Raw genomic sequence first — 24,973 nt, forward strand, 5'->3', positions numbered from 1 at the left:
TGTTAATTCATGGAATTCAGTTGCTCAGATAGTCACAAAAAATGCACATGCACGAATCAATGAGCAAATGGTGCAGGCATTGCTAAAGCTCGAAAAATAAAATAAAAAATCCCAGCACATTATTTCAAAGTGTTATCCAGCTTTGTTCATTACCATCAATGCTAATGAAAGATAGCTTCCTCTGTCTAATCTTTGGCTTCTCATAGCATGAATAAACTTGGTGTACAAACAGTAAATTAAAAAGCATTCTCAACAGCCCCGCTGTTGTGTTCTGTCCAGGTTAGCACAGGCATGTTAGAAAGAAAAACCCAGGGCCACTGCCAGGGCAAATCTGAGTTCTTAGAGGAGGGTGGACTAAAATCTATTAATGTACTTTGTGATGTGTCTATCCTGAGTTGTTCAGAGACAATGGACACTTGGAAAATAATGGAACTAAGGGAATAGTAAGAGGCTCTCTGGGTCACGGTGTAAAGGATGTGGCCTGAGCCACATTATACGTTTCCAAACTGCTAAGCAGAGAACTTCAACACTTTGTCCCAGGTCCTGTAAATCCTGGCAGTGGCCCTGACAGAAAGTGTAAATATGTTACAATGAAAGCATACAAAGCACAGAACAGAGCTCTGTGTCTAAGCAGGCTATCATGCCATTGTGCAGCTCTGAAATAGCATACCGATCCCAAGTATCTTTCCCAGTTTTGCAAATTAAGGCCACTTGTTCATTTTGGAACCTGAATATCAATAGAAGAAAAGAAATCATGTTTCTGTCAGAGTTGAAACCGTTCATGGCCACATCTATATTTGTTAGAATCTCCTCAAATACATTATTTATTCTCAAATTCAAATCCACTTAAAAATAATTTGTACTGTACCAGAATGATTTACTGAGTGCCAGAACTAAAATCCAGATTCTTCTGAAGTAAATTGGAGCTTCGTTTTGCAAGAGCCAGAATTTTACCCACTGTGCAACCACAATGCAAGCTGAAAAGACATAATTTCTATGCCAAGGAGTTTATACCTAGCTATTTCAGATACTGATATAATTCTGCACAGATGCTTGCAGTGTGACTTGGTCCTGTTCCACTGAACCAAATGACAAAGGACTGAAACAATCAAATGCCATCCAACTGAGCATAGATATTTAAATGGAAAACAGGATGATTTCCTAACACAACTTTTAAGAGAGTTATGTAAAATCATAGTAAACACAATTTTGAAGTAAAATATTTTAGTGGTACTCAGCTCTGCACTGCAGATGGTGGAGCATCTCTGTACTAGCTCTGATAGAACACAATTAAATAATTCAAGTTTCCATTGACTTGAACGGGACCAGTATTTCTCTAAAATTTAATAGAAAATAAGTAATTTTCTGGAGAGTGTGAAATATCTCTGAGACATTTCAGTTCTAAAGGTCTCAATAACTTCCAAGTACATTTTTGAGAGTATGTTAACAGATTTGAAAAAGCAATGTAACACATCTTACTATATATGTCAAGAGCTTCAACAAATGACCAGGTAGCATTTGAGGCATTTTATGTAGTTAGGTCTGATGCTGCTCGTACAAGAACAGGTTGCACTGTACAAAAGTTCACAGTAATTTTTAGAAGAGTAAATTATTTCATTTAAAAAACCAATATATTCTGAGATTTCCCCTTTGCAGCTTGCTGAGGTTAATCCAGCAAAGTCTCTAGGCATGTATTTAACTTTACTCATGTAAGGAATCCTATAAGAACACTAAGTATATTAATCACATACTTCAAGCTAATATCATTTTTTTTTTTTTTTTTTTCCCCACAACTATGCAGAGAATTGTAAAATAAACTGCAGCAAAGGTCTGGGTTTTCTGCTGTAACAGCACTTGTTTTTACAGGCTACAGCCAGAAAAGTAACCAAGTATATGTAGTAGTAGCATTTTACTTAAAGGAATCAATCATCCTACAGGTGCATTTCTTCACTAGCGTTTCCACTCAGTCCCCCAGCTTTTAAAAAGTGGCTAAAATCTCTTCATTTTCAAGAGTCCTTAACTGCTCCTGTTGTTAGCCTCTGAACAGAGCCCATTCCTTTCTTAAAAACCATTTTTTTTCAAATAGAATTTGTAAAAATTATATCGACATCTTCGCTGAGATGAGCATTTATAGTTTGAGTTAGTTAGTGCACTAGATCATCCCACTTGTAATTAAATGATAATTATTTGAACTTTGCCGAAAGCTTTTGCAGAATTCCAAACAGGTGCAATCCAGCTGACAGATACACTTTCCCTTTCCCTTGTGACCTAGTGGAATACTTTGTTAGCTTTAAAGTATCTGGTGATTGTACAAAGTAAAATTAATCTGAAACTTTTTTTCCTTTTTAAAGTGTTCTTACTATCCTTTCGCACATTTTCTTTCTAAAGTGCTGTGGCAGTGAAATGGCATATAGCTGTGGCATATTTATCTTTACTTCGATGAATATTGTATTAATAAACATACTGACACTTAAAACATCCTATTTAGCCACGTTAAAACTGGTGTTAATTCAGAATAGTTATAATGATGTATTCCACTTTTCCGTTTTCTTTTTCTAACCATGCTACAGCTCAATTTTGTACTTTTCTCTCAGTGTTTAGTCCATAAAATACTATTTTTCCCTCTGCCAAGGGTTTGATCACAGATATCTTCTAGTTGCAGAAATGCAGGTTGAAGAGACATTTAGTGACAAAATAACTTCTGCCTGAAGTTATTGTCCCCAGCATGCCTGCCACAGAGGATTGTCTGAGTACTTCCTAATCCATTCCATCAAAATGGACTGGAGCAGTTATGCTCTACTGTTTAAAATGCCCAAGCTAGCAACATGACACAAACAAGTCAGGCAGTGGATTGGAGTAGGAATAGGTCACTGCTATTTTGGAAGCGATGGATCCCTCCTAAGCTGTCACAGCTATGGGTGGAAGGAGGTGTCTTGTCAAGTTATAAGTGGTATAGAAAAATGGACCAGAAAACTCTGAAGTAACCCAACTAAGAAGTTGGGTAAAGCAGGTGCATCTTCTTATCATTCTTCAGGTCATCTAACAAATGTGATTTCAAGAAATGGACATACCTGGATTGTGTGCAGTTAGTTAAATAACTACAGGTGCATGATTTTAGCCATTTCTGATGGCTTTCCAAAGGAAGTTTTGGTAGGATGTGATATTGCAAGAGGGTGAGTGACCTGAACTTCTAGTTTCTCATTCAATACAGTAGATCATCATATACAAAAACTTTATGGTGAAATCCTGAATTTGCTGCGTACGAAATGAGTTTTAGCATTGACTTCAACAGAACTAGGATTCCTCCGAACAAGCCTTGATGCTTGGAGCTTATGATTTCCAGATGAGCGCTATGTCTTTACAGCGGGTTGCAAATAGGCAGCCATCCATCCTGCACAGTGAAATCTATCATTACTTTCTTACTTCCCTGGTTTATATTACTAAAGATACAAATACAAACAAACAAACAAAAACACCTCCCACTCTCACTGTTCATTCAACTTTGGCTATCCCTATTGATTCTTCTACATCTGAATACAATAATCTGACATCATGATCTGCACAGCAACTGGGACCGCAGTATTGGGAACAGCTTTGCATATTATTAAAGGCAAGCAGGTGAATGGTAGCCCGTGGGCAATATTTTTACTTCTACTGTCATAAAATTTTGAGTCAGACTGGGGAATAAACAGGAACTTTTAAGCAACAAAGAAACTATCTGTAGTTTTCTGTTACCACCACTTCTCAGACAACTTTCCAGAAAACTTTAAGACACAGCGATGAGAGACATAGCCCTCCTCACCTGCACCCTGAAGATGAACTAGTTTGGAGAATGAAACATTTGATGCAGGAACTTTTCTCCATAATCAAGAGCCAATCCAGATTTTAGAAGTGTCTTAAACAGCGATAAGTCAAATGTCTTCCAAGAGTCATTGAATGTTCTTTCAATTTCAATCACAGAGGCTCACAGTATCCATGTTGTGTATGACAGCTTTGGGCTTGGGATAAGCAAATACATTACTTGGTTGCTTTACATTTTTTTCCAATTATAAGAGGTTTGAATTTGAGCCAAAATGATTTATGTTTTTGTATAGCGTATAGACAAATTCCAAATCTGTGCTACATAAAGACATTTTTAGTATATTTTTTCCTGCTCTAGTTGTTTTTATGTCTTTGATATTTAATAAAATTATCATATAACTGAAATGGAGGAAGTGATCAACTGGATAACTTTAAGAAAAATACATATACTAAAACCAAATCAAAAGCCCCCAAAGGACACATTCAGAGGAAAACAGCCAGTTCTAATTCTGCAAAGCTTGGTATGTGTTGTATTTATCCTGATCAGTATTGTTAACTCATGGTTTTATTGCAAGTCTCATTATGTGCTGGGTTAAAGATTTGAGTTCTTAAGTCATGTGCAAATGTGAGAATTACTGTTTAAAAAAAGTTTTTCACAACTACAGATGAGATTAATGACTCAGATGCACCACAGAGGTCTCAAAAAGATTATTATATGTATTTTTTTACATCTCATTTTCAATGAGAATACATTTGTATTCTCATAGCTGGAGGAGGGGTAATTTGAGCTTTGTGCTAGTCATACATTAAGAGATTTTTATAAGCCTCCTCTTTTTGTGGATTTTTTTTTTTTTAATCTTGAGAGAATCAAAGTATTGCAGCATTATAGCAGCTATCTTATATCTGACATTTAACGATGGCACCTCTGACCTTCCCAGCTTCAGCTACATTTAGTTCTTGTTATTTTTCCCTATCTATCCTTCCCCTCTTACTCTCTGGGAAGGACACACAGTCAGAGAAATACTGATGAACAGCAAAATTCATGTCCAGGCAACTATGGAACACAATTTTTTTTGGCCTTAGATTACAAACTTAAGGTTTTTTTTTTTTTTTTTTTTTTTGTTGTTTCTGCCATCTGCTTTCCTCTGGGGCATTTGCACTGGACCTACTGCAACGTTACTAACTACACTTAAATTACTACTTTGAATTAGAATGCCATCCCTTATTATAAAGCAACCACAACCCCATCCCACCCCCAAACCAAACCAACGAACCGAAAACAAGACCACCAAAAACCTTGGCAGCCTGTAAGCCATTCCTGTGAGCAGGTCCTGGGTGAAACAATGAGGTTTTGGCAGACGGGTCTCTAAACACAGTGACCTTTTTACATACACACCGTGTTGATAAGAAAAGTATGCTTAGATTAAATTGAAGATCTAAGTAGTTGAAAGACGGTCATTTTAAGGGAAATGTGCTTTTGTGCTCATGTGGAAATAAGTATACAAACCATGTGACTGTGACTCACTGCACATTGCAGCAGTGCTAGAATGAAAGAAGATGGGAGGGGTGGTGGGCTGAATGATGGGCGACCAGTCTCAAGAATTTCTGATATACCAGGTGATACAATCCCAGCCTGCTCAGGACTTGTGGAGAAGAAGCAGAGCTGTGATAAAGAGGCCACAAAGGTGGCCTAAGGGTAACTGACTGCTTTGCAGATACCTAGAAGTAGCTCTTGTTATAATTCTGATTTTTCTTTTCCTTGAAATGAGCCAACATGGTCACTCCAAGAACTGTTTTTAGAAGCATTTAGAATTGCCTTTTATGGACGAGAGCTTTATTTCTAGAATTTAATAGTCTTCGTGGAAACACTGTAGATACTCTGTACTAATTAACTTTTAGAAGTATTCAGTACTTTAGTAGCCAGTGACCCACGTGAAGAAAGACATCTGAATGAGAAAATCGCATTCAAATGAAAGTTCAATGCAAATGAGCTATTGCATTAAGAAGAAGAAAAAGTGAGCTAAATAGCTAATTGGTCTGAATAGATGTTTGACTGGAAACTGAAGAGGGTATTCATCTGAAAAGAATGCAGAATTACTGGAATTTCTATGTATAAAAACACATGAATATTTGATAATGATCCTATGCACGTGACATCAATATTTATGCTGGTTAGCGCTTCTTACTGGAATAAGGATGTTAGGTAATGGTGGGTTTTGTATTATGTGACTGAAACACGGGAGGACTTAACATTTTAATGGCAATTCTAAGTGTTATGTCTGATCATTTAGTTCAAGGTGGAGCTCAAATTAAAACTTAATTGCAGCAGGTAGCCTAAATAGTGGCTTGAGGAGAAAGGCACACACCCAAACAACAAGTTACGATCAATCCCAAAAATACACAACAAAAACTCATTTCACCCAAATACTGATTTTCAGTGCTATGAAACAGCCTCCCTTTGGAGGCCAGTTCTGCAGCCACTTCATGGAACTCATAATAATGATAATTCTGCATGTCACAGTTTGGACTGGACTTCTTTACATACACTGAATTACACCCTTCTAGAATAATATGGTCCCATCACTGCTAGTATAAAGTTATAGCACTTTAATCTGAAATTCCCCAAATAGAGAGAACTAGGAGTGGTATTTCAAACTTACTTTTTGAACTTGTTTATTATCCCGCTTTCATTTTTCTTGATGTCGTGAACCATCTTTTGAAGCTTCCTGTAATATATTAAACAAAATCAGCCTTAAAATACCATGTGGTTGAACACCCATTTACATAAATTAAGAAAAATACAGGAAATATATACAGTTCTTTTCTTTCCAGTAGTATTTTACACATCAAAAAGTGTTTCATGTATGTTTATTTTAGCAACTGAAGTACTTATCAATTTCTATACAAAGTTTCCGTCCCTTTTTAACAGGGCTCTTTGTCATGATTTGTTATCCTTCTCCTTAATACAGTTCAGTGCAGTTTAAATCATGAATCTAAGAGCAAGTGCATCAAGAAAGAACATCATCAGCTAACAGGTTAGAATATTTCAATGTTAGCATATTGTTCAGAACTGACTTTACAACATTCCACAGCTATAATGATAATACTCTCTAATTTCTGATTTACATGAGTCATTTCTTAAGTGGGCAGTGTACCTCATTCACGTAGTGTTTGAAGTTATAACAGGAGAGGGGAAAATGATACATTGCTGGGCTTAGGCCATCTGAAAAAACATGACAGTATCTATGACTCTGAGCCGTAAAAATCTCAGGACTCCAGGAGTTACATGGACTGATATCTAGAATCAAAGATTGTTTTTTAACTCATCAACTGCACTGATCTCATTAAAAATTTATTTGTAATCAAGGCAATTTAAATTAATATCTCATTCTTTTTTTCAGTCAGCAGGTACAAGTTTATAATTCCACCTCCCCTTCTCATTTAGAAAATAAATAAATAAATCACTAAAATCAAGGCAATTCCAGGAAAACCAATACAATCTATTGAAAAGACTGATTTTATAGTGAAACATGTTAGAAGCTTAATCTTCCTAGAAACTCTTATAGAATACATACATATTTCTAGTTTCTTCACACAGTTTATGTTCTTCCTGTTCACCTAAATTAAGGTTATCTTGTATTAGACCTGAGCCGAAGAACTCAAGCAACAAAGAAGCAATGATTTTTTTTCATAAAGGACTTTTATAAATTCTATTTTGCACTCTTCATTATAAATTGTCTATGCTATTCTATGTTTTAGTCTTGCCTACCTCATCTTTGATGCAAGATCAGGCTACCAACAGAATCTTGGAAGCTTTGCTTACAAAGACAAATAAAGACATCAAAGCTTTCTTGCCCTTTTTTAAAGCTTTCTTTGAAATGGAAACCTTAATATGCAGAAGCTTTGGTAACATGTAGAGCTTTGCTATCTTCCATCTTCATCACTGGCAATTGGAACTCTCTCAAACATTAAAATAAATTTTTCAAAGGAAATTGGAATTAAATGTGAAGGTCATGGGTCATATCTGACACACAGAGGGTATTGCTAGAGCTTCAGTCTTTGCACAACTTTACTTAAAAAGCCATTCAACCTATTTTTTTTAGATTCTCAACTAATCAAAAAAATCATGAGAATAACTGACAAGCAAATCACAAGCGTATCTTAACTTTTGCTCAAAGCTCATACTATTAATTTATATATATTTATATAATTACTTATAGGTGTGAGACACAGGTGCACAGAAAAATATTTAGAGATTTCCTGCAATAACGCACTATGCCTATGAGAGAAGTCTGCATTATTATCTGAACTAAATTAATTAAATATGCAAATCTGGGGGGTGAAGATCTTCGAAGATCTTCTGTATTTTTGTGTCTTTCCCCCCCTAATAAATTTAGCTTCTGGTCATGTTTGAAATATCACAGATAGCCACGTTCTGCAGTTGACTTTCTGTTTTGTGCCCCAGCTGGGGCCTGGCAGAGCTTACAAATAAAAAGTAAAAAGGAATGAAAAGAGAATAGAGAGAGGAGATTTAAATGTTTTAGTTCTAGTTTGTGAAAAATAGTGCTTTGCAAGTGTTTATATCCTTTTCAAAAAGGACCTGGCAGCCTTTAATTAAAAATGCATATAAGAATCAGTTATTTTTCCTCCAGTATTTATTGTTTGTTAGAAATAGGGCCCAAACCAAAAATTTAAGTGTAAATTGAGATCTGAATGTTGCTTATTACTCGTCTCTGACATTCTATATATCTTCACAATGGTAAAATTACGGCTATGCTTGGAAAAAAAAAAGTGTTTCATTTTTCACACGAATGGTTTTATTTCATATTGTCACCTTGGCTCTGAAAAAATAAACCAACAACAAAAAAATAAAACCCACCCCAAAAGTTATAACTACAAGTTCCGAGAACATTTTGCTTTTTATTTGATCATATTTAGGTGAATTAGACTATCAGTACTGTCCCACGTGCAGTGAATAAGTTTAAAAGAACATTTCAATACATATTTCTATTTTTTAAAAGAGGCATTTATATTGGAGACAGTTGCATGTCCTGCTACCGGCACAATCAGTTGGTTTTCCGCATACAGATGAACTGAAACCAGAACATTTCTAACTTTGCATAATCAAATTCCTGAAGCCATTTTATTTTGTAACTAAGAAGTGTGATAAATTAGGGAGTATCTAACAAACATTTTTTTTCCACTTCTTAAAGTCACATAGCTCACATGAGTTGCTACAATCCTAGTTTGTTGCCCCTGGACAACTTAACTTGCACCAAGCCTGTGAACGTAATCAATGCACTAAAATAGTGGTGAGTGTAGAAAGTCATCAGGCATGGATGATCTCCAGCTCCAGTGGAATCCCCTTTGACTGATGAAGTTGAACAAGCTTCAAAAACCAGTCTGGTCAGTTAGTGAACAAAGGCTGAGATTTCTTGAGATGAAAGCTGATATAACAGGCTACCACGTGAAAGTTTTACAGAGCCATCTGTCTGACTGGTGATTTTAGAAGGACAGTAGAAAATATGAAGGGCAGATAGCAAAGTTATTGAAGAGGAATCTTAGGGGTCTCTGACCCAACCCTGCAGGTCATTCCAGAGCAATAACGAAAGTGAAGCACAGAAGGGCATTCATACACCTGTTTTGCCTCTATCTGTGTATCGACTTGTTCTCAAACACTTTGTCTGTTTCTCAAATACTTTTCTTTATATAAGAAAATATCCCAAATAAAAAGTTCTTGCCACAGTTAGCCTCATCAGAACAACAGCCTTGAGAGCATCCAGGACATGGAGTCTACCACTGCCTGATGTAGACCGTACATGTACTTAAGTACATAAGTACATGTGCCTTAAGTACATAACTACAATTCTTCACAACACTTCTGAGTCAGGATCTTGTTAGCAACTAGTGATTCTTCTCCAGTTGTTCTCTTGGGATGAACAGGTACTTCAATGTTTTGTTCAAGGCCCTCAGTCAGCTAATACTGTAAATTAAGAAGCAATGCTAGCTTTATCTTGCACTGCAGTTAAAGATAATTAAGAGGTCAAAGTTAAGAGCTGTTTCTTAACTATATGCACCAAGTCTTCATTCATCTTTGGTTGGTTTTTTTTTTTTTTTTAAATGTAGCATCAGGCTTGCAGATAAACGTGTAGCCTGTGTCACTGTTGATCTTTGAAAAAACACTTTTCAGCGATAGCTATTTTGAGATCAAATTCAATTATGACTGGATGAGACCCTTTGACCAGGAACTCCTTGCACATACAATAGCTTTTCAAAGTTCTGCAGTTATTGCTGATAGTAAGCATGCAGATGAGAAATTGGGAAGTCTCAGCTCTAAGTGCTTCTAAAAAGTTTTATGTTTCTAAGAAATATATTAGAAATTCTACCTGTTGGAGGGAATATCAAATAAGACTGTTCAATGTAACTTCAGCTGTAACTTTTCTCCACTTCAAGCTGTATTTTACAGTTTCACAGTGGTGGGCAGCCAAACAGTTCAGTAGACAGGTCAGGCCTGTTACAGGTGCTAACTCCCTTCTGACTGAATCCCTTCTATTGTAGCTACTGGATAGAGTCTCTCAGATTTTAGTTTCTCTCCTTCAAACAGCTCTGTGCTCACTTGGGTTGTTAGGATACTGAAGGCAGAGGTTTTTCTTTTAATCTTCATTGTTGGAGCCCAACAAGGAGCATTAGTAGTTGGTAGAAAGGTGTCAAGTGAAATAACAGGTATTTATGAAGTAGTTAGCAGACAACAATACCTAACAATTAGCTACTTGTACCAGAAATGGGTTTTTCTACTGGCTGAAAAAAAAAAAGTATATGCAAAATTGTATGGAAATAAACCTGGCCTATTCTCTTGTTCTGGTTTGGGCCTTGTGAATAAAGCTGAAGTGTTGCTTCAGGGGAGAAGCTGGTCTGGCCTGGGTCTATTCATGTCGTCTTTGTGCTCTCCTATGGGTATAAACTCTATGGCTTTATGGGTTCAGAGAAGTCCACCAGCATTGTACTTTATACTTGCTCTACTCTTTTGATATAGGCAAATTCCCATATTCTAGAAAGGTAGTCACTGATCAGCACAAGATTTAAATGAAATATAGACTCTGGGAGACTAAACTTGGGTTTCTTGGTTCTGAATTCCCTACTTAGTAAAACACAGTGCTAAATGCAGTTATATCCCACCTCACTAAAGTAACGCAAGTACTGAAAAGAAGATTATTTTAGTAGACATCAATCCATCTTGGAGATAAGATTTGGAAAGAATGAGTCTAGCATAATAAAAAGTATATCTGGGAGATGAGGGGAAAGAAGGACATTTTCCTTTTATGTCCAGGAATAAACCTTTCTAAAAGGAGACACTTTTAGTCCTCTCTTGCCTATTTTTCTTATCAAATTTGACCTCCAGCAATTCAGGATTATCTGACATTGTGAAAAAGGAGTCACTAGTTGTGATACATATGTAAAAGAAGCCAGAAAGGCTTACCACTGCAAATACAATACATTCTGAGAGGACTTGCCGTGTCACAAAACACCTACCTGTGTTCAAGGACTGCCTTGAGCTCAGAGCTGCCTTGAGATAAAATAAAATGAAACAAAACCACCCTCTCTTTGATCTGGTCACAGCTCAGCACATGAAGAATGTATGTGAAGTGAAGGGCAATGGATAGGCCTGGCCTGTGACACATCCACATGCTTGGAAATCAGATGGAAGCTTCTGATGCTCTTGCATATAAGCTATCCCACAAAAGCTTTCCAAGCTTAAAATAATCAAAGAAAGTATAAATAACCCAAAGAACAAATGAGATGTGAGATGAGATATAGTGCCCACTGGCATGAGAACGAGGAGTTTGTCTTAATTTCAGACAGTTCTGCATAATGAGTAATTCTCCCATCAGTTTGATGAATTTGAGAGATTTTAACTATTAGTATTTTTAACATTTTCACGTTTCTGCATATATACATAATGTATTTAGAAAGACCATGAGGATAATCTACACCTTCAGAAATATCTCTTTAGTGAACCCTTTGCTTGTGCACAGAGCTAACCCTGACCAAGAAGTGTGTCACCCTGCAATATATGGGAGACATTTAGGCAGGCTTAAATCTGCCTTATGTTTTCCTGTTCATTTCCATTATGTGTGCTCAGGAAAAGATGAAGATACTGGGATTTCATCAGCCTTCTACCAGAGAGACCTGAGAGGAGAGGGTAGGCGGTTCAGAGCATTAATGAACTCCCCATGCTCCTGGGAACCGAGAGTAAGCTTCATCCTTGTGTGCAGTGAATCCAGTACTTTGAACCTCCAGCATGCACACACTGTCAGTAATCTGTAGTTTGCTTCGTTTTGTGGTGAGGGAAAGCCTATAGCAAAGGACAGTGCTCTGCTGTATGAAAACTTTACAGAACCTCCTGGATGGGAAGAGTGGGCACTACTGCTTTAGTGCATCTGGCTGTGAGCACAGACGTGCACTTGAAATTGGGAGTGGTGCAGATGATGATTCTGGAAACAGGGCTGACTGCAGTGTCAGTAGGGAGTGGCAGCTAAACAAAAACCAGTTTTAAATGGTTCACAGGAAGTCTTCTATATTATGAGCATACTTCTGTTTATCTGGAGGACTAGAATTATACCTTCTCAAACTCCTGGCACTTACAAGGCTGTCTGAATTATCAAGTTGTGCCTCTTGAGAAATCCCTATCTGCGCTCTGGGAAAAGTTCCTTTAGTTGAAAAGGGGCAGAATTTTGAACAGGATATATTCAGGCAGATCTGTAAAGGAAGCTTTAAGCACTATCAATACATTCAATATTAATTGACATGCATATTGTTTCTCCTCCTAAACTCAGATTTTTAATGGATAAAGTTGAACTGGCTTCAAAATAATATATATATTTTTAAATCACATTTTAAATCAGTCAGGCTGCACTCTGGGTTAAGTTCTTATGCCATTTTGGGTAAGGCTGTTTCTCACTGACAATGCACTCTGTAGTTCTGTGTCTAGAAAGACTCTTTTTCTGAAGATAGTTACTACCTCCAGTTACTTCAAGCAAGAAAAGGTTCATTTTGGATGTATCCCTTATCTTTGCCTTGAGGAAAGCTGCATAACAGATCAAGTAAAGCCAAAAAAATATTTATTTCTTCATTTCCAGGCAAATTCAAATGCTCAGCATTAGAAATGGGGAAGAATGGGATTTAGTAGTTACAAGCTTAAACTTAAAAGGAAAAAATAACAACAAAAAAACATTCCCAACAAACCCCCTTGCTTTAACATTTTAAGCTTTGGCTAAAAAATTTTACAGAAAGGATCCACAAAAAAATAAAATAGAAACCTTAGAATATAATGGAATTTGTAGAACAAAAGCTAAGTTATTACAAGATGAAAAACAAAAAAAAACCAACAACAACAGAAAAAACTACTACACCTACCCTTGTTATTTAAAAAAAATAAATGAAAATGTGAAACTTGAGAAGGAACAGCACACCCAGCCCCAACCTTTACTGCTCCCCACAGCTTGATTATTCCACCATGGTCTGCCCAGCTGCTCTGTATTTTGTGTTTCCACTAGCTTTTAGTTTTATAAACAGGTGTGCAGGTGACAAAATTAAAAAAGAAAGTTATTGTTTCTGAACAAAGGGGAAGAATCCTGTTGCTGGGGGGAAAACTTGCTCACCTAGAAGGGGATTTGCAGAAGTACCACTTGAGATTTTGAAAATCTTGAAGCTCTTACCTTGCACTATATTCTCAAACTACATACAGTAGGCTTCCAGCAACATATCATTCCTGGCATGGTCTTTGTGAAAGATTACAGATCTCAGTGAGCTGAGTGAGTTTTGTAAGATGTAGTTTTGTATTACTTGCTAGTTTTGTTTGTCTAAACCAATCCAATTAATTGCATGAAACAATTCTCCCCTTTCACCTCCCTTCTGGTAGCTCAGCAGAAAGCAAAAGGAGATTCCCGAGTACAGAAAGCATCTATTTCAGCTCTTCAGGCCTCCTTCAGGTACTTCAGATCTCCACATGCACAGACGACAATGCTACCTGGAACAGCGAGAGAGCAATTTCCTTGGAAGGAAGTGCAGACTGGCATCAGCTGGCTGAGTGGCAGCTGGTGTGTGTGTGAGTGTACAAGGTATACAGACATAGCTCAATTCTTGGGGTGCGATCAGATAAACTGCTTCAGTTGCTGCTGGTCATCTCCACCTTTTGGTTGTCGTTACCCACCCCCTGCAATGCCTCTCATGGTGGGAGAAGAGGCAGTTTGGAGCTGGAGGTGGTAACCTGAGACACCATGCCATCAACTCAACTCAAAGAGTCTTTGATCTTTATCTGTAAAGTTATCTCAAAGCTGCGAAGTAAGGTTGAGAAAGGCATGCTCATGGAGAGAATTCAATTATAGATACCTATCTGAGAGGATGCACGAACAACAAATTGTCTTCTGCTGTGTTCATAAGAGGCACATGAGGAAATGACTATAAACATTTTAGTTTTGTCAAGAGATTTTTTTTTTTAAAGTCTAAATAACATCCTATTCTGCTCATTCTCCAATCATACGCTATTTTGTCTAAAAGCAAAACACATCATAATTACAGCAGGTGTGTGCTTACATGGTACACACACAGGCACAGAAAAGCCTAATATTGATTATACTTTTCTTCTTCACATGCCCTCTAGGTAATCTTCTCAAAGAAGCTCTCAAACTCACTTTTACTAGTTACCAACACAGATAGAGTAAGTGAAAATACATAACATGTAAAGGCATAAACATCTCTGACACAAATGTAATCCTAACATGAAATTAAATAGTATAATTAATTTCAGGTGACTAGGAATTCTGCACTATGAAAGAGTTTTATTGTGACTTCGCAAGGAATCCTGATTCTTGACCTGTATAGGCATATGCAGATTTATCCATGGGGCTAAGACAACTGAAGCCTTACCAATGGGACTGACTTTGGTACAACTGCTCCCTCCTTTTAGATCAAGGCTGAGGCTTGTTCTGACTATGTGTGGGCAGTGTATTAATACTGAAGATTCTGTGTGTTTAAATTGTACAGTATTTGTTGCATTTTTTTTTAACCCCTCTTTAATTTAGCAGAGAAGAGTAGTAGACCTGGCTCTTGTTATCTTTACTACTCATGTGGACTTCCCAGATGTTTATGCATATCAGAAAGCAGTGATGACCAGGCACTTTTGACTACTGCCTTTTAAATTACAGATATTTAATAAAAACCTGAAGATATTTCAGTTTTTTTTCTTCCCTCTTATCCAGCTTGCTCTCCCCTTTATCCCAACTGGATAATAGTGATACTATAAGCAGTACAGAGAATAATTAGCTATTACAATATGCTAAGTGAATATTGCACATCACTTTCTGACACAAAAATTTGACAGATTTTCTGTTCTGTAACTGACCTGCTCTGCATCTTTTTGGTTAACTGATCTCTTTTATGCACCAGTTGTCCGGATACAACCTGATGCACTTAAAACAAACAAACAAACAAACCATACCAAAACAGAAGCTATATTCAACAAGGCTTCCTTCTTCTACTCTTCTGAAAGGGTTGCAAGCAACAGATGGGAACTAAAGGCATTAGCTTACTCTAACATACTCGTCCACTTAAAATAAAAGAAGCCCTGTGTCTTCATGAAGGACTAATTCCCCATAGCCTGATAGGTTAAAGAGAGCAAGGACAGAAATTTTAGGAGTAATATGGTTTTTATATTTTATCAGACAGAGGAAGCACGAAGTCATCACAGGAAAGTGAATAAAGACAGGTCTTGGTAGGGGCACTGAAAATTACAATCTGTCAGCAGTAACATTACCTTTAGTCATGATTTTACATGTGTTTTTGAAAGGCTGGATAACATTTCTGTCATTCCTGCCATGTAGATTGAAAGTGCGGTTTGTTCATGCGAAGGAAAGGAAAGCAAATGAAAAAGTAAAAAAAAAGTGAATTGAACATGGAAACAAAGGTTTAATTTTGATTTGGTTTTGGAACAGAAGGAATTCTTACTCCTCTTCTGCCTCTTCAATAAATTTCAAATCTCCCATTTTAGTTCTGGTCACCTATTGAAGAACATCAAAAAATCTCTTTCGAGTTATGTAATGGGCATGACTAAGATTTAACCAGATATTTAAGCAAATGTCTAAATTCAACCACCTTAATGTTAGGTATGTACTTAAATTTTGCATTGAGGTCTTGCTAATGTGTGCACAAAAGCACTGACACGACATCAATAAATTTACTTCATGATCTGAGTGTAGTCTTCATCAGCGTCTTTGTGCCATTTAAGACTGCTACTAAAATAAACTTCCTAATTTAGTGATTTTAATCCAGAAAGTTCACAGACTGAAAGAATAAAACATGCTGTTTTTCCAAGGGGCTTGAGAGTTTGAAGGCAAGGTGCTTTGTGTGCACTGGAGAGAGAAAAGGGAGGTTTTTCTAAACAGCATCTTAACTCTTCTCCTTAAACCAAAAGTGCATTTATATGCATAATGGACTGCATTTGTTCTACAAAACAGTGCTCTGACAACAAATAAAACAGAGCAGAGCTTCTAGATATGGCATTAAATATTAAACACTCCCATTAGCCTACTCCTAGAGACAAAATAAGCCCAGGTGTTTTAATACTCCCTTATATTCACAAGTGACTAAGATTGGTTCCAACAGAATAGCTTTTATGTAAATATGTGCTAGGTATGCTGAGTAGATGTAAGAAATTAAAATTCACTAATTTTAGGATCTTTTGTGAAAGCTTCGTTGTTTTTTATAGATATTTCCAGCTACAGAAGCACTGTATCCACAGATGGGCACAGATAGGTGGCACACCTAGGGAACAGAGAAGTTGCGGATGCCCCATAATCAGTTACTCATGGATCTATCAATTCTGTTTATTTTATATTGAAGTTATGCATTTTTATTAGAAGTTTGGAGAGGTATTCCAGTCCCTACAGTCATATGGCCACTTTAGTGGAGCCTACATAGGCTGCCATTTGAAGTAGAAATTCCACTCTTCTCTTCCCTCCTCGTTTTGACCTCATTGTTTACCCAGGTATGATGAATTACGGAACTTAAGCTGAGAAACTAATTTGTTTTTTCTTTTGCCAAGTTTGGTATCAGCAAGATCAGATTTGGATCATCACACGGCCATGGGAACCCTAGGGCCCGTGTGAAGGTGGAGATGAGTTGCAGGGCAAGCAGGAGAATTGGGAGGGTGGAAGAAAGGGACTTTCTTTTGGCAGCAGCTCAAACAGGCTGAATTAAATTGGCCACGTAACTGCACTTGCAGTATCACTTAGCTGCTTCTGCACTTCTTGCACAGTTGCTGGTGTCTGTATTTTAAGACATGAAGGAATCATTTAGCCATATAGTCCTGGCCACTTGTATCCATGGGCACTTCGCCCAGTTACCCCTGCACTAAGCTTCATAAATGTTCATGTTTTTCAAAAATGTTCATGTTTTTCATATTATTGACTGAGGATGCATTATTTTAATACTTTCCAAAGTATTTACTGTGTAGTATATCTGTTGAGATCATAAGCCTGTAGCATTGCATGCATGGCTTCACTTATATCAGGGAAATCTACTTGTCAAAAATATAATAAATATATGCACTAACAGATGAAGAATAAAGATACTAACAGAATTTTGAGGCTTCTTTACCCCTCAGTCATTTAGTATGGCTTTCACAAAACATACTTACTTACATCATATGTATAGCCCTTTTACAGTCTACGGAAAATATAAGATGGTTCTTAAAGCCAAATGAGAAAATCCTATCAATTTCAGCCATGTTTTCTATCAGTTTTCCAATTCTCATCTGCTGAGATAAAGAATAAAACCAATGATACTTGCTTTCTGAAGATGTTGCTTATCAATCATATTGTAATGTGCTTTACCATACTTAGATATAAAGGAAGTTACATAAAACTAAAATCAGTCTACTAATGCAGTGATCATTTTAACCACATAAAGTGTATATGAAAAAAAACTATCTAATGATGAGGGACTTATAAGACATCTGCAAAAGTGCAGATAGCTAGAGGTGACTTTTAACTGATTCCTGCAGTCAAATTCCCGCCTACGGAAGAAGTAGTTCTGAGGCATTTCCATTGAATACATCAAATAGAGTGGGTCACAAATTTTCCTCATTGCAGTGTGCACACAGTAATCTGCTACAGTTTAATCCCGAACTATACTGGTCCAACAAACTGAGAGGAAATATTTACATTTTTTAAATGTCAAAAATTTCAGTGCAATTAACATAACATTGAGTGTTAATGTAAAATGATCTCAACTCCACAAGGCATCATTTTTTTTTTTTCTCCAGTTTCTGTTCTGCAAATAATTGAAGTCTTATATTTTTTCCTCTGTGTTTGTTCAGAATGCTGGAATTGCCTGCAGTGTTGAAGCTCCAGATTTCTCTCATCCTTTAAACAGAAAGCAAAAGCAATGGGATTCTTACAGTATTCAGTATTTTGAAACGTTTCAGTTATACCTTGTCTGACCTGTTACAACCCTGAATATGGTTAGCTGGGATTTTTGATCAGGTTAAATGGTTTTCCAAAACTAAATTCACCAAGCAGAACTAAGACTTGATTCCATTACTCTTGATTAACTTTTCAAGTGTTGACTTTCAAGAGGTTTGCTTCCAAAGACTATTGGACAGCACTGAAAAAGAGAATAAAATGGCAAGTAGGCCCAAGAAGCAGTTTCATAGAATCACTGAACAGTTCCAAGGGGGAAAAAGGAGCTACTAAAAACAAGGCTCATTTTCAAATAAAGAGGTACTTATAACAATTTCAACCAATGTGGGAACACTTTTTCCTCATCTTGTTAATGTTCTTTTCCACATGCCAGTTGGAAACATATGTCACAAGTCACAACAGTGTCGATTTATTTATTATTTGTGGCAAAATTTTGATTATTATATTTTTCTTCCAAAAGAAAAGTATCTATCAAATTACAAAGGACTGCGCGGTATGTAGGTTTTGAATGATTCTGTAACATGCAAAACTATTTTGTTCTTGGATCAACATATCACTGTGTAACAGAGACATCATATGATTTAGTATCTAGCTCTCTACAGAGCTATATGGGGTGTAGTTTTAAAATAGTGGTGAAAAAAGGTTATACAAAGTTTGCTGAAACATTTTTATTTCTTCTATTGCCAAGGAAATTAATTTATTGGGTTTTGTTTGGTATTGGGCATATGCTTTTTTGACAAAAAAAAACCACAAACAGCAAATCTTTAGACCAATCTACATTACTAAATTTTGCTGAATAACTGACAGTCAAAGGCCTGAGATGGTGTAACTTGTTATTTTTATAGTTGTTCTGGCAAATGCTGCTATTGTGGACAATTATTTGGCAGGGCTACAGTGTCACTGGATGACCTAATTTTATTTGGAGAGCGTGCCTGTTAGGCAGTGCTGTCGTAAGCTACACCAGTGACTGAACAGTTTTGCCTACATAGAAGGAAACTAAAGGTGATGTATATGCATAACTGATCTTGTGAAGAGTTTTGGTGCAAACCTAGACTCTACTCTTACGCTGCTACCTACGTTAAACAAGAGCTCTTCAGAATGGTTTCAATATTACACAGCATCATTTTGTCCATATTGCTCTATTTTCACATACAACATATGTGGATCACAATTACACAAACACAGTTTGCTATAAACATCATCATAGGCAGGAAAATTCTATATAAGAATAATATATGAATGTTTGGGTTTAAAAACAGTACAGCAGGATTCGGGATTTTTTTTCCCCTCCCCTAACAGTTTTTATTAGAAGGTTTATATATGAAGATTTATGTTTTTTAATAAACAAACAAACAAAGAGGGCGGCTTGGCAGACTGACAAAGATTGCTCCATGCAGAACAACATAGCCAGAAAGAAGGACAATAATGGAAAAAAAAAGAGGAACAAATTTGAAAGGGATTGTTCTTATGAAATGCTTGCGCAGACAGAAAGGAAGAAATGAGGAAAAAAATATAGATGGGGGCGGAGGCTATGCTATGCTGAAGCAAGGGCAAAGAGAGAGAAACAGCAGGAGGATTTGACAGAGGAAGTTGCACTGGGAGTGAAAGAATGGATTTTCTCTGTGGTATTTAGGGAAGTTTGCATTTTGTATCTCATTCCATTCCAAAGTCCAGAGGTGAGACAGATTCATGAACTGTTTAACTGAAATCAAGAGGAAATAGAGATTACTCAGCTTCATCATTTAATCAAAACTCCATCTTTTGTAGGGCAAACTGGACCTAACAATCCCACAGAAAGAATTTGTATTTGTACTCAGCAGCACAGCAAATGTAGCTGGTGAGCTTGCTTTTCCCTGTTCCCGTGAATTTCAGCTTTAGAGGCTGCATGCGGTCAGCACTGCGACTTCACATTTAGCCTGGCCAAAACGTGTGTGTGCCACAAAAACCACTGCAGTGACTGTGTGCAGTAGCAAGTTTTCAGGGGAAACTGGAAGCTGAGAAAGAAGGCTGCTGGAGGTAGCAGTGGGTGGTGAAGACCTTCAAGGCCATTTCTGGCTGAGGGCCTAAGGGTAAAGGCAGCTAGGGCTTGTGCTAGAAAGAGAACAGAGCAGGTAAGAGCAGAAGTGAGGGGGCCGTGACTCGTGGAGAAGAAATAGTGATGAGCAACTAGAAGAGGTCAGACTGGAAACATCTCACTGTGGAACAGTCCTCCTCATTCGGGCTCTTAGACTACTAAGCAGTATATAATTAACCCTGTACGCCTGCATAACTTTTCCTTTGAAGTGTATATAACTAAAAGAGGGGAAATATGTTAATGTTGGATGTGGACTCTGGTGCCCAACTCTGTCACAGAGAGACTGCTTTGAAACTCCCATTTCTTTCCTTGGTTAATTTTTACTCTGATTCTGACATAAAGTACATTAAAATTTGACTTAAGGAAAAAAGGAGATTAAGTTTCTATTTGCTCCTATTCACTACTAACAAGAATTAATTAGAATTTCTGTAGTAAAAACATTTTCTTACAGTGCAGAACTGATGTTCAGATGTTCCCAATTTATTCTCTCAAAAAGGAAATATTCCCTTTGATAAAACATGCTATACATAGAAGGCATCAGTTTACAATATAATATCATTTTGCTCCCAAATGAGTTCATTTTCTGCTTATACCCTTTCAAGAGGAAACTACACCAAAAAGATCTTGTAGTAAAGAAAAGACCGAGTAGTTAAGAGCCAAGCTATCTCTATCCGTAGAAAATTAGCGAAGACCATAAATACCTTCAAACTTGATAGACAACTAACATTCAGGCCTCAAGGAAACTTCTCTTGATTTTAATAGAATTAGGACTTAAACCCTCCTGTTTAGCAGTGGATGTTAAAACAAAAGGATTATGTTTGCATTGCAAATAAGCTGACGTACCTACCCAAGGGAAAAAAAAAAGTCAGTTGTCCCCCCAACTTGTTTTTCATTTGTCAGTTATGGGGAGATAGTGATTTTAGGTTTGGGGTGGTGGTTTTTTGGGTGGGGCAGGGAGGAACTGCTGCAATTTAATGAAGATATTTCAAGTGAACAGGAAATTTTACTCTTGGAAAAGTGATCTTTTTGCAGTCTGGAAGATGTTGACTGTATGACCTTCAGCAAGTGAAAGCATGTGGTACGCTTCTGCTTCATGCCATGGTTTGTCACTGCAGTGGGGATGGTAATGATGCCTTTGTAAATGACATTGTGATACATAGCTGAAGGCAGCTGAGCGCAAAGGGGCATTATTAAGGTTTGTGGTCATAACAAAAAATGCAGCAAGTCTATAGAGATGTTATAACAGACTCATATATAGCAGCTACAAATTATTTACAGAGCAGGAATCATAGGTGCATAGTCTAAGGAAGCTGAACCACAAAAGAGCCTGCAAGTTTGACGCTATATTGTTTGAGTTGCTAACTTCATGTTACCTTTGCCAAATACCATCCCTGACTATGAGTGCATCTATTTATGTATATACTTGTCTGAAGCATAAAATTATTTTCTGAAATCAAGGCATACTAGATACTGCTATGTCAGCATAGCATTGATCATGTATTTCACTCCACACTTTAGAAAATCATTCAAACTACCAAATTTTTTGCATGCACCACATAAATAAATCTTATGATAAACAACCAACCCCGGAACTTCATGTTTTCCTGACTATATGAAAGCAATTAGAATAAACAGTGTATTCTGAGGGAATACTTCTATAATACTGTGCATACCTTATAACAAACACTATATTAAAACAATAATGGAATTCTATGAAGTTCCAGCATTCCTATCAAACTGATATTTAAGTTAATTGAGTGACTTAACTGCAACTGCAAACAACGCTCATACTGCAACATGATAGAGGCACATAAGAACGCTTACACTTCTTATTGTTGCGATAAATGCGTTGAATATGTCAAGAAATCAGATCTAATGTAAGACTTGCTAATTCAATGAAAGGCTGCATCTGTTCAGTTCAAATATGCCCATGGAGAACGGATGAGATTACTGAAGCCACATAATACCTACTTTTTCAGGTCTACACTTAAAAAAATCAAAACTTCTGCTCTCAAACACTGACTCAGCAGCAGTACTACTTTAATTTTTACTGCTACAAAGCAGAAATTTTAAGAAAGCTGTCTTTAGAAAAGTATGTGAACTGTAATTACATCAATTGAACCTATCCTTTGTAGAAAAGTTCTCTGCATTTATGTCTTGGCATATGAAGGAAGGCAGATTTTTAACATAATTTTTTCATTCATGTAACATTTGGTGGAAATTTTGAACCACACATGTATCTTCTTCGTAGGTAGGAGGCTATATTAGGAAGTCAACAGCAAAATCAACAAGTTGCAGAGTGCAAGCAGGCACATGGCTGTTTCAGAGAAGGAAGCAATGGCTGCCACCATATTAAACTGATCTCTTCCTGTATTTGCACATCTCTTCTAAGTTTGCACTATGAACACAATCTCAAGCAAACTTCTGCCACAAGTTATTAAAATCCTCATGTTGTAGTAAGGTCTATGTAACCAGGTATCCAGGTCTCTGTCTAATGGGGTATTTAAACATGTTTAAACTAAAGCATGCATGCATTTCCACTGCATGTAGTGAAAACACTCATGTTTGAGAAACGTGCACTGCTTGCACAACTAAGGTGAATTGGCAATAAGAAGGACAGAAAAAGTAGCTTTTAATACTTCAAGATAATACAGGAAAGTGGAGCTACTTCCTCCTCTTCCTTATTTTACAATTTAAAAGCTTTGGTCAAGACAGAGTGTCAGCCCATGTAAAGATAGATGCAGAAGGGATGCAATGGCTGCCTTTCTGGTTTAAGGCTTTTGAACTAGTACACAAAGAAGCTATGGACTATTATAACCCTCACGTGTAGGACCTTCTCTATATATTTGGAAGTAATCTTGTTTTTAGCCATGTTTTAAGCATTTGGAAGAGGTGCAGAGGGTACAGCTTTATCACAGGAAAGAACATTTTATTTCTTTAGGTACCAGTAACTATCTTGATGGCATCAAGTTTTCCATCACGTCACTTAGCTTGTTATCTTGAGATAGCTAAATGCAACCAGCATTAAGGCCTGCCACCATTTAAACCATTTGAAGTGACAAACTGCAGACAGTAAGAAAATTAACTGTCTTCTTCCCCGTCCATTGGGCCATCAAGAGACCTTGCCCAGGCTGTAGGATGCAGCCTGCCGGGATGAGGACTATAAGGGTCATCGCACCTCTACAAGTACACCCCAATATTTCAGCAGTACGGAGAGGGTGGAGAGCAAGAAATTCTGTTCCATCAAGACTAGTTTTACAAGGGAATGTTTTAATTTGCATGAAGGCTTCTGGGGAGAGGGAGAGACACTTGTAAATGGTTTATGAATTAGTATTAAATGCATAAATATGAGTAATTTTAGGAAAAACACATGTTTTCCAGTATTTCTTTAAGGAAAAAGAAAAGGAAGAAGAAGAAGAGATGTTCCTATTTTAACCTTCATCTGAAACAGGACTTCTTTTAATTACTCAGGAAAAAAACAGCATTGTGAAAGAGCCTTGAGGTACCCGCTCCACCAGCACACAAGTCCAGCCACACTAAAAATACTTCAGTAATGGTCAGCTTCTGCTTTTTTTTTTTTTCCTCTCAAACCCTGTATTTAAAGTCGTCCTCTTTCATTTAGGAGCATTTCCCGCTTTCCAGTTCCCTGTTTTCTACCCGTTCTTTCGAAGACTGGGAAATACCACAGGAACTTAACTGCGAAAGCCAACTTCAAATGACACTCCAATTAAACCATTAAGCCACTAATCCATTTTTCCCTATTTTGCATACAGCTCATACACCTTAGTCCAAGCCTGTTTTCTTAAGCCTTTGCAAACAAACTTTTAAACCCTTTTCCCCTACTTTGCCAGCGAAGCAGCCACCACGTTATCCTCTACAGACCCGTGCTGCGCCTCCCCGCACGGCCGCGGCGAGGACCTGGTGTAACGGCCTCTGCCCGTGCCCCTGTGTCCCCCCCGTGTCCCTTTGTCCCCCCGATACCCCTTTGTCCGCTCCACTGCGGGAAGCGGCTCCCCGCGACCCCGCCGCGCTCCCCACCCGCAGGTGCCCGGCAGCCCCGCTCCGCCCCACGCGTGGCGGGGTCCGCGGGGGTCCCAGCCCGTACCTGAGCTTCTCCCCGGCCGGCACGGCCAGCTTGTTCAGCTTCTCCATGCTCCGCGCTGCGCCAGCACCCGCCGGGACCCCCGGCTCAGCCGCCTCTGTCACCGCCACTCGGCACCTGCCGGCGCCGCCGCTTCCTCCTGCCGGGAGGGGAAAGGGCACGGCACGGCCACGCTCCCTGCCGGCACCCCGCTCCGTGCTCGGGGGAAACTTCCCTGCTAGGGGAGCCTCGGCGGCCGGGCGCTGCGGGCTCTTTCTCCCTGTCCCACCCGCAGGCGCAGGCAGAGGAGGGACCCGGTGCTCCCGGCCCGCCCCCGGCCCGGCCCGGCCCGGCCCGGCCCGCACAGGTGGCTGCGGCCGCGGCAGCCCAGGGTAATGCCTCTGGAAACGGGACGCGGCTCCCCCGCGCCTCCCCGCAGCCCCCTCCGTGTGTCCTGGGGGAGCGGCGGCTTGGCCTGGGAGGAAGGCGGCCCCGCAGTGCCGACAGCCGGGTTTGACAGCGGGTGAGGTTTCGATGAGC

General features: G+C 38.2%; 1 protein-coding gene across 6 annotated transcripts in view; it reads right to left on the reverse strand.

The window, feature by feature from the left end:
• The window catches only part of BLNK (B cell linker), a 96,113-nt gene that overhangs the window by 22,717 nt on the left and 48,423 nt on the right, over positions 1-24,973 (reverse strand). For 2 of the 6 annotated variants that reach the window (XM_080596512.1, XM_080596510.1), the window contains exons 4-5: positions 6,462-6,527; positions 671-727 (exon numbers count right to left, since the gene is read on the reverse strand). In XM_080596512.1, the coding sequence (XP_080452638.1) occupies positions 671-727; positions 6,462-6,527 (123 nt within the window). Of the gene's footprint in view, positions 1-670; positions 728-3,802; positions 3,999-6,461; positions 6,528-24,457; positions 24,931-24,973 lie in introns of those variants that run through there. The other 4 variants (XM_080596514.1, XM_080596513.1, XM_080596515.1 and 1 more) reach the window with 4 other exon arrangements.

Source organism: Anser brachyrhynchus (genome assembly GCF_964034855.1).
Source record: "Anser brachyrhynchus genome assembly, chromosome: 6".
NCBI classification, from domain to species: domain Eukaryota; kingdom Metazoa; phylum Chordata; class Aves; order Anseriformes; family Anatidae; genus Anser; species Anser brachyrhynchus.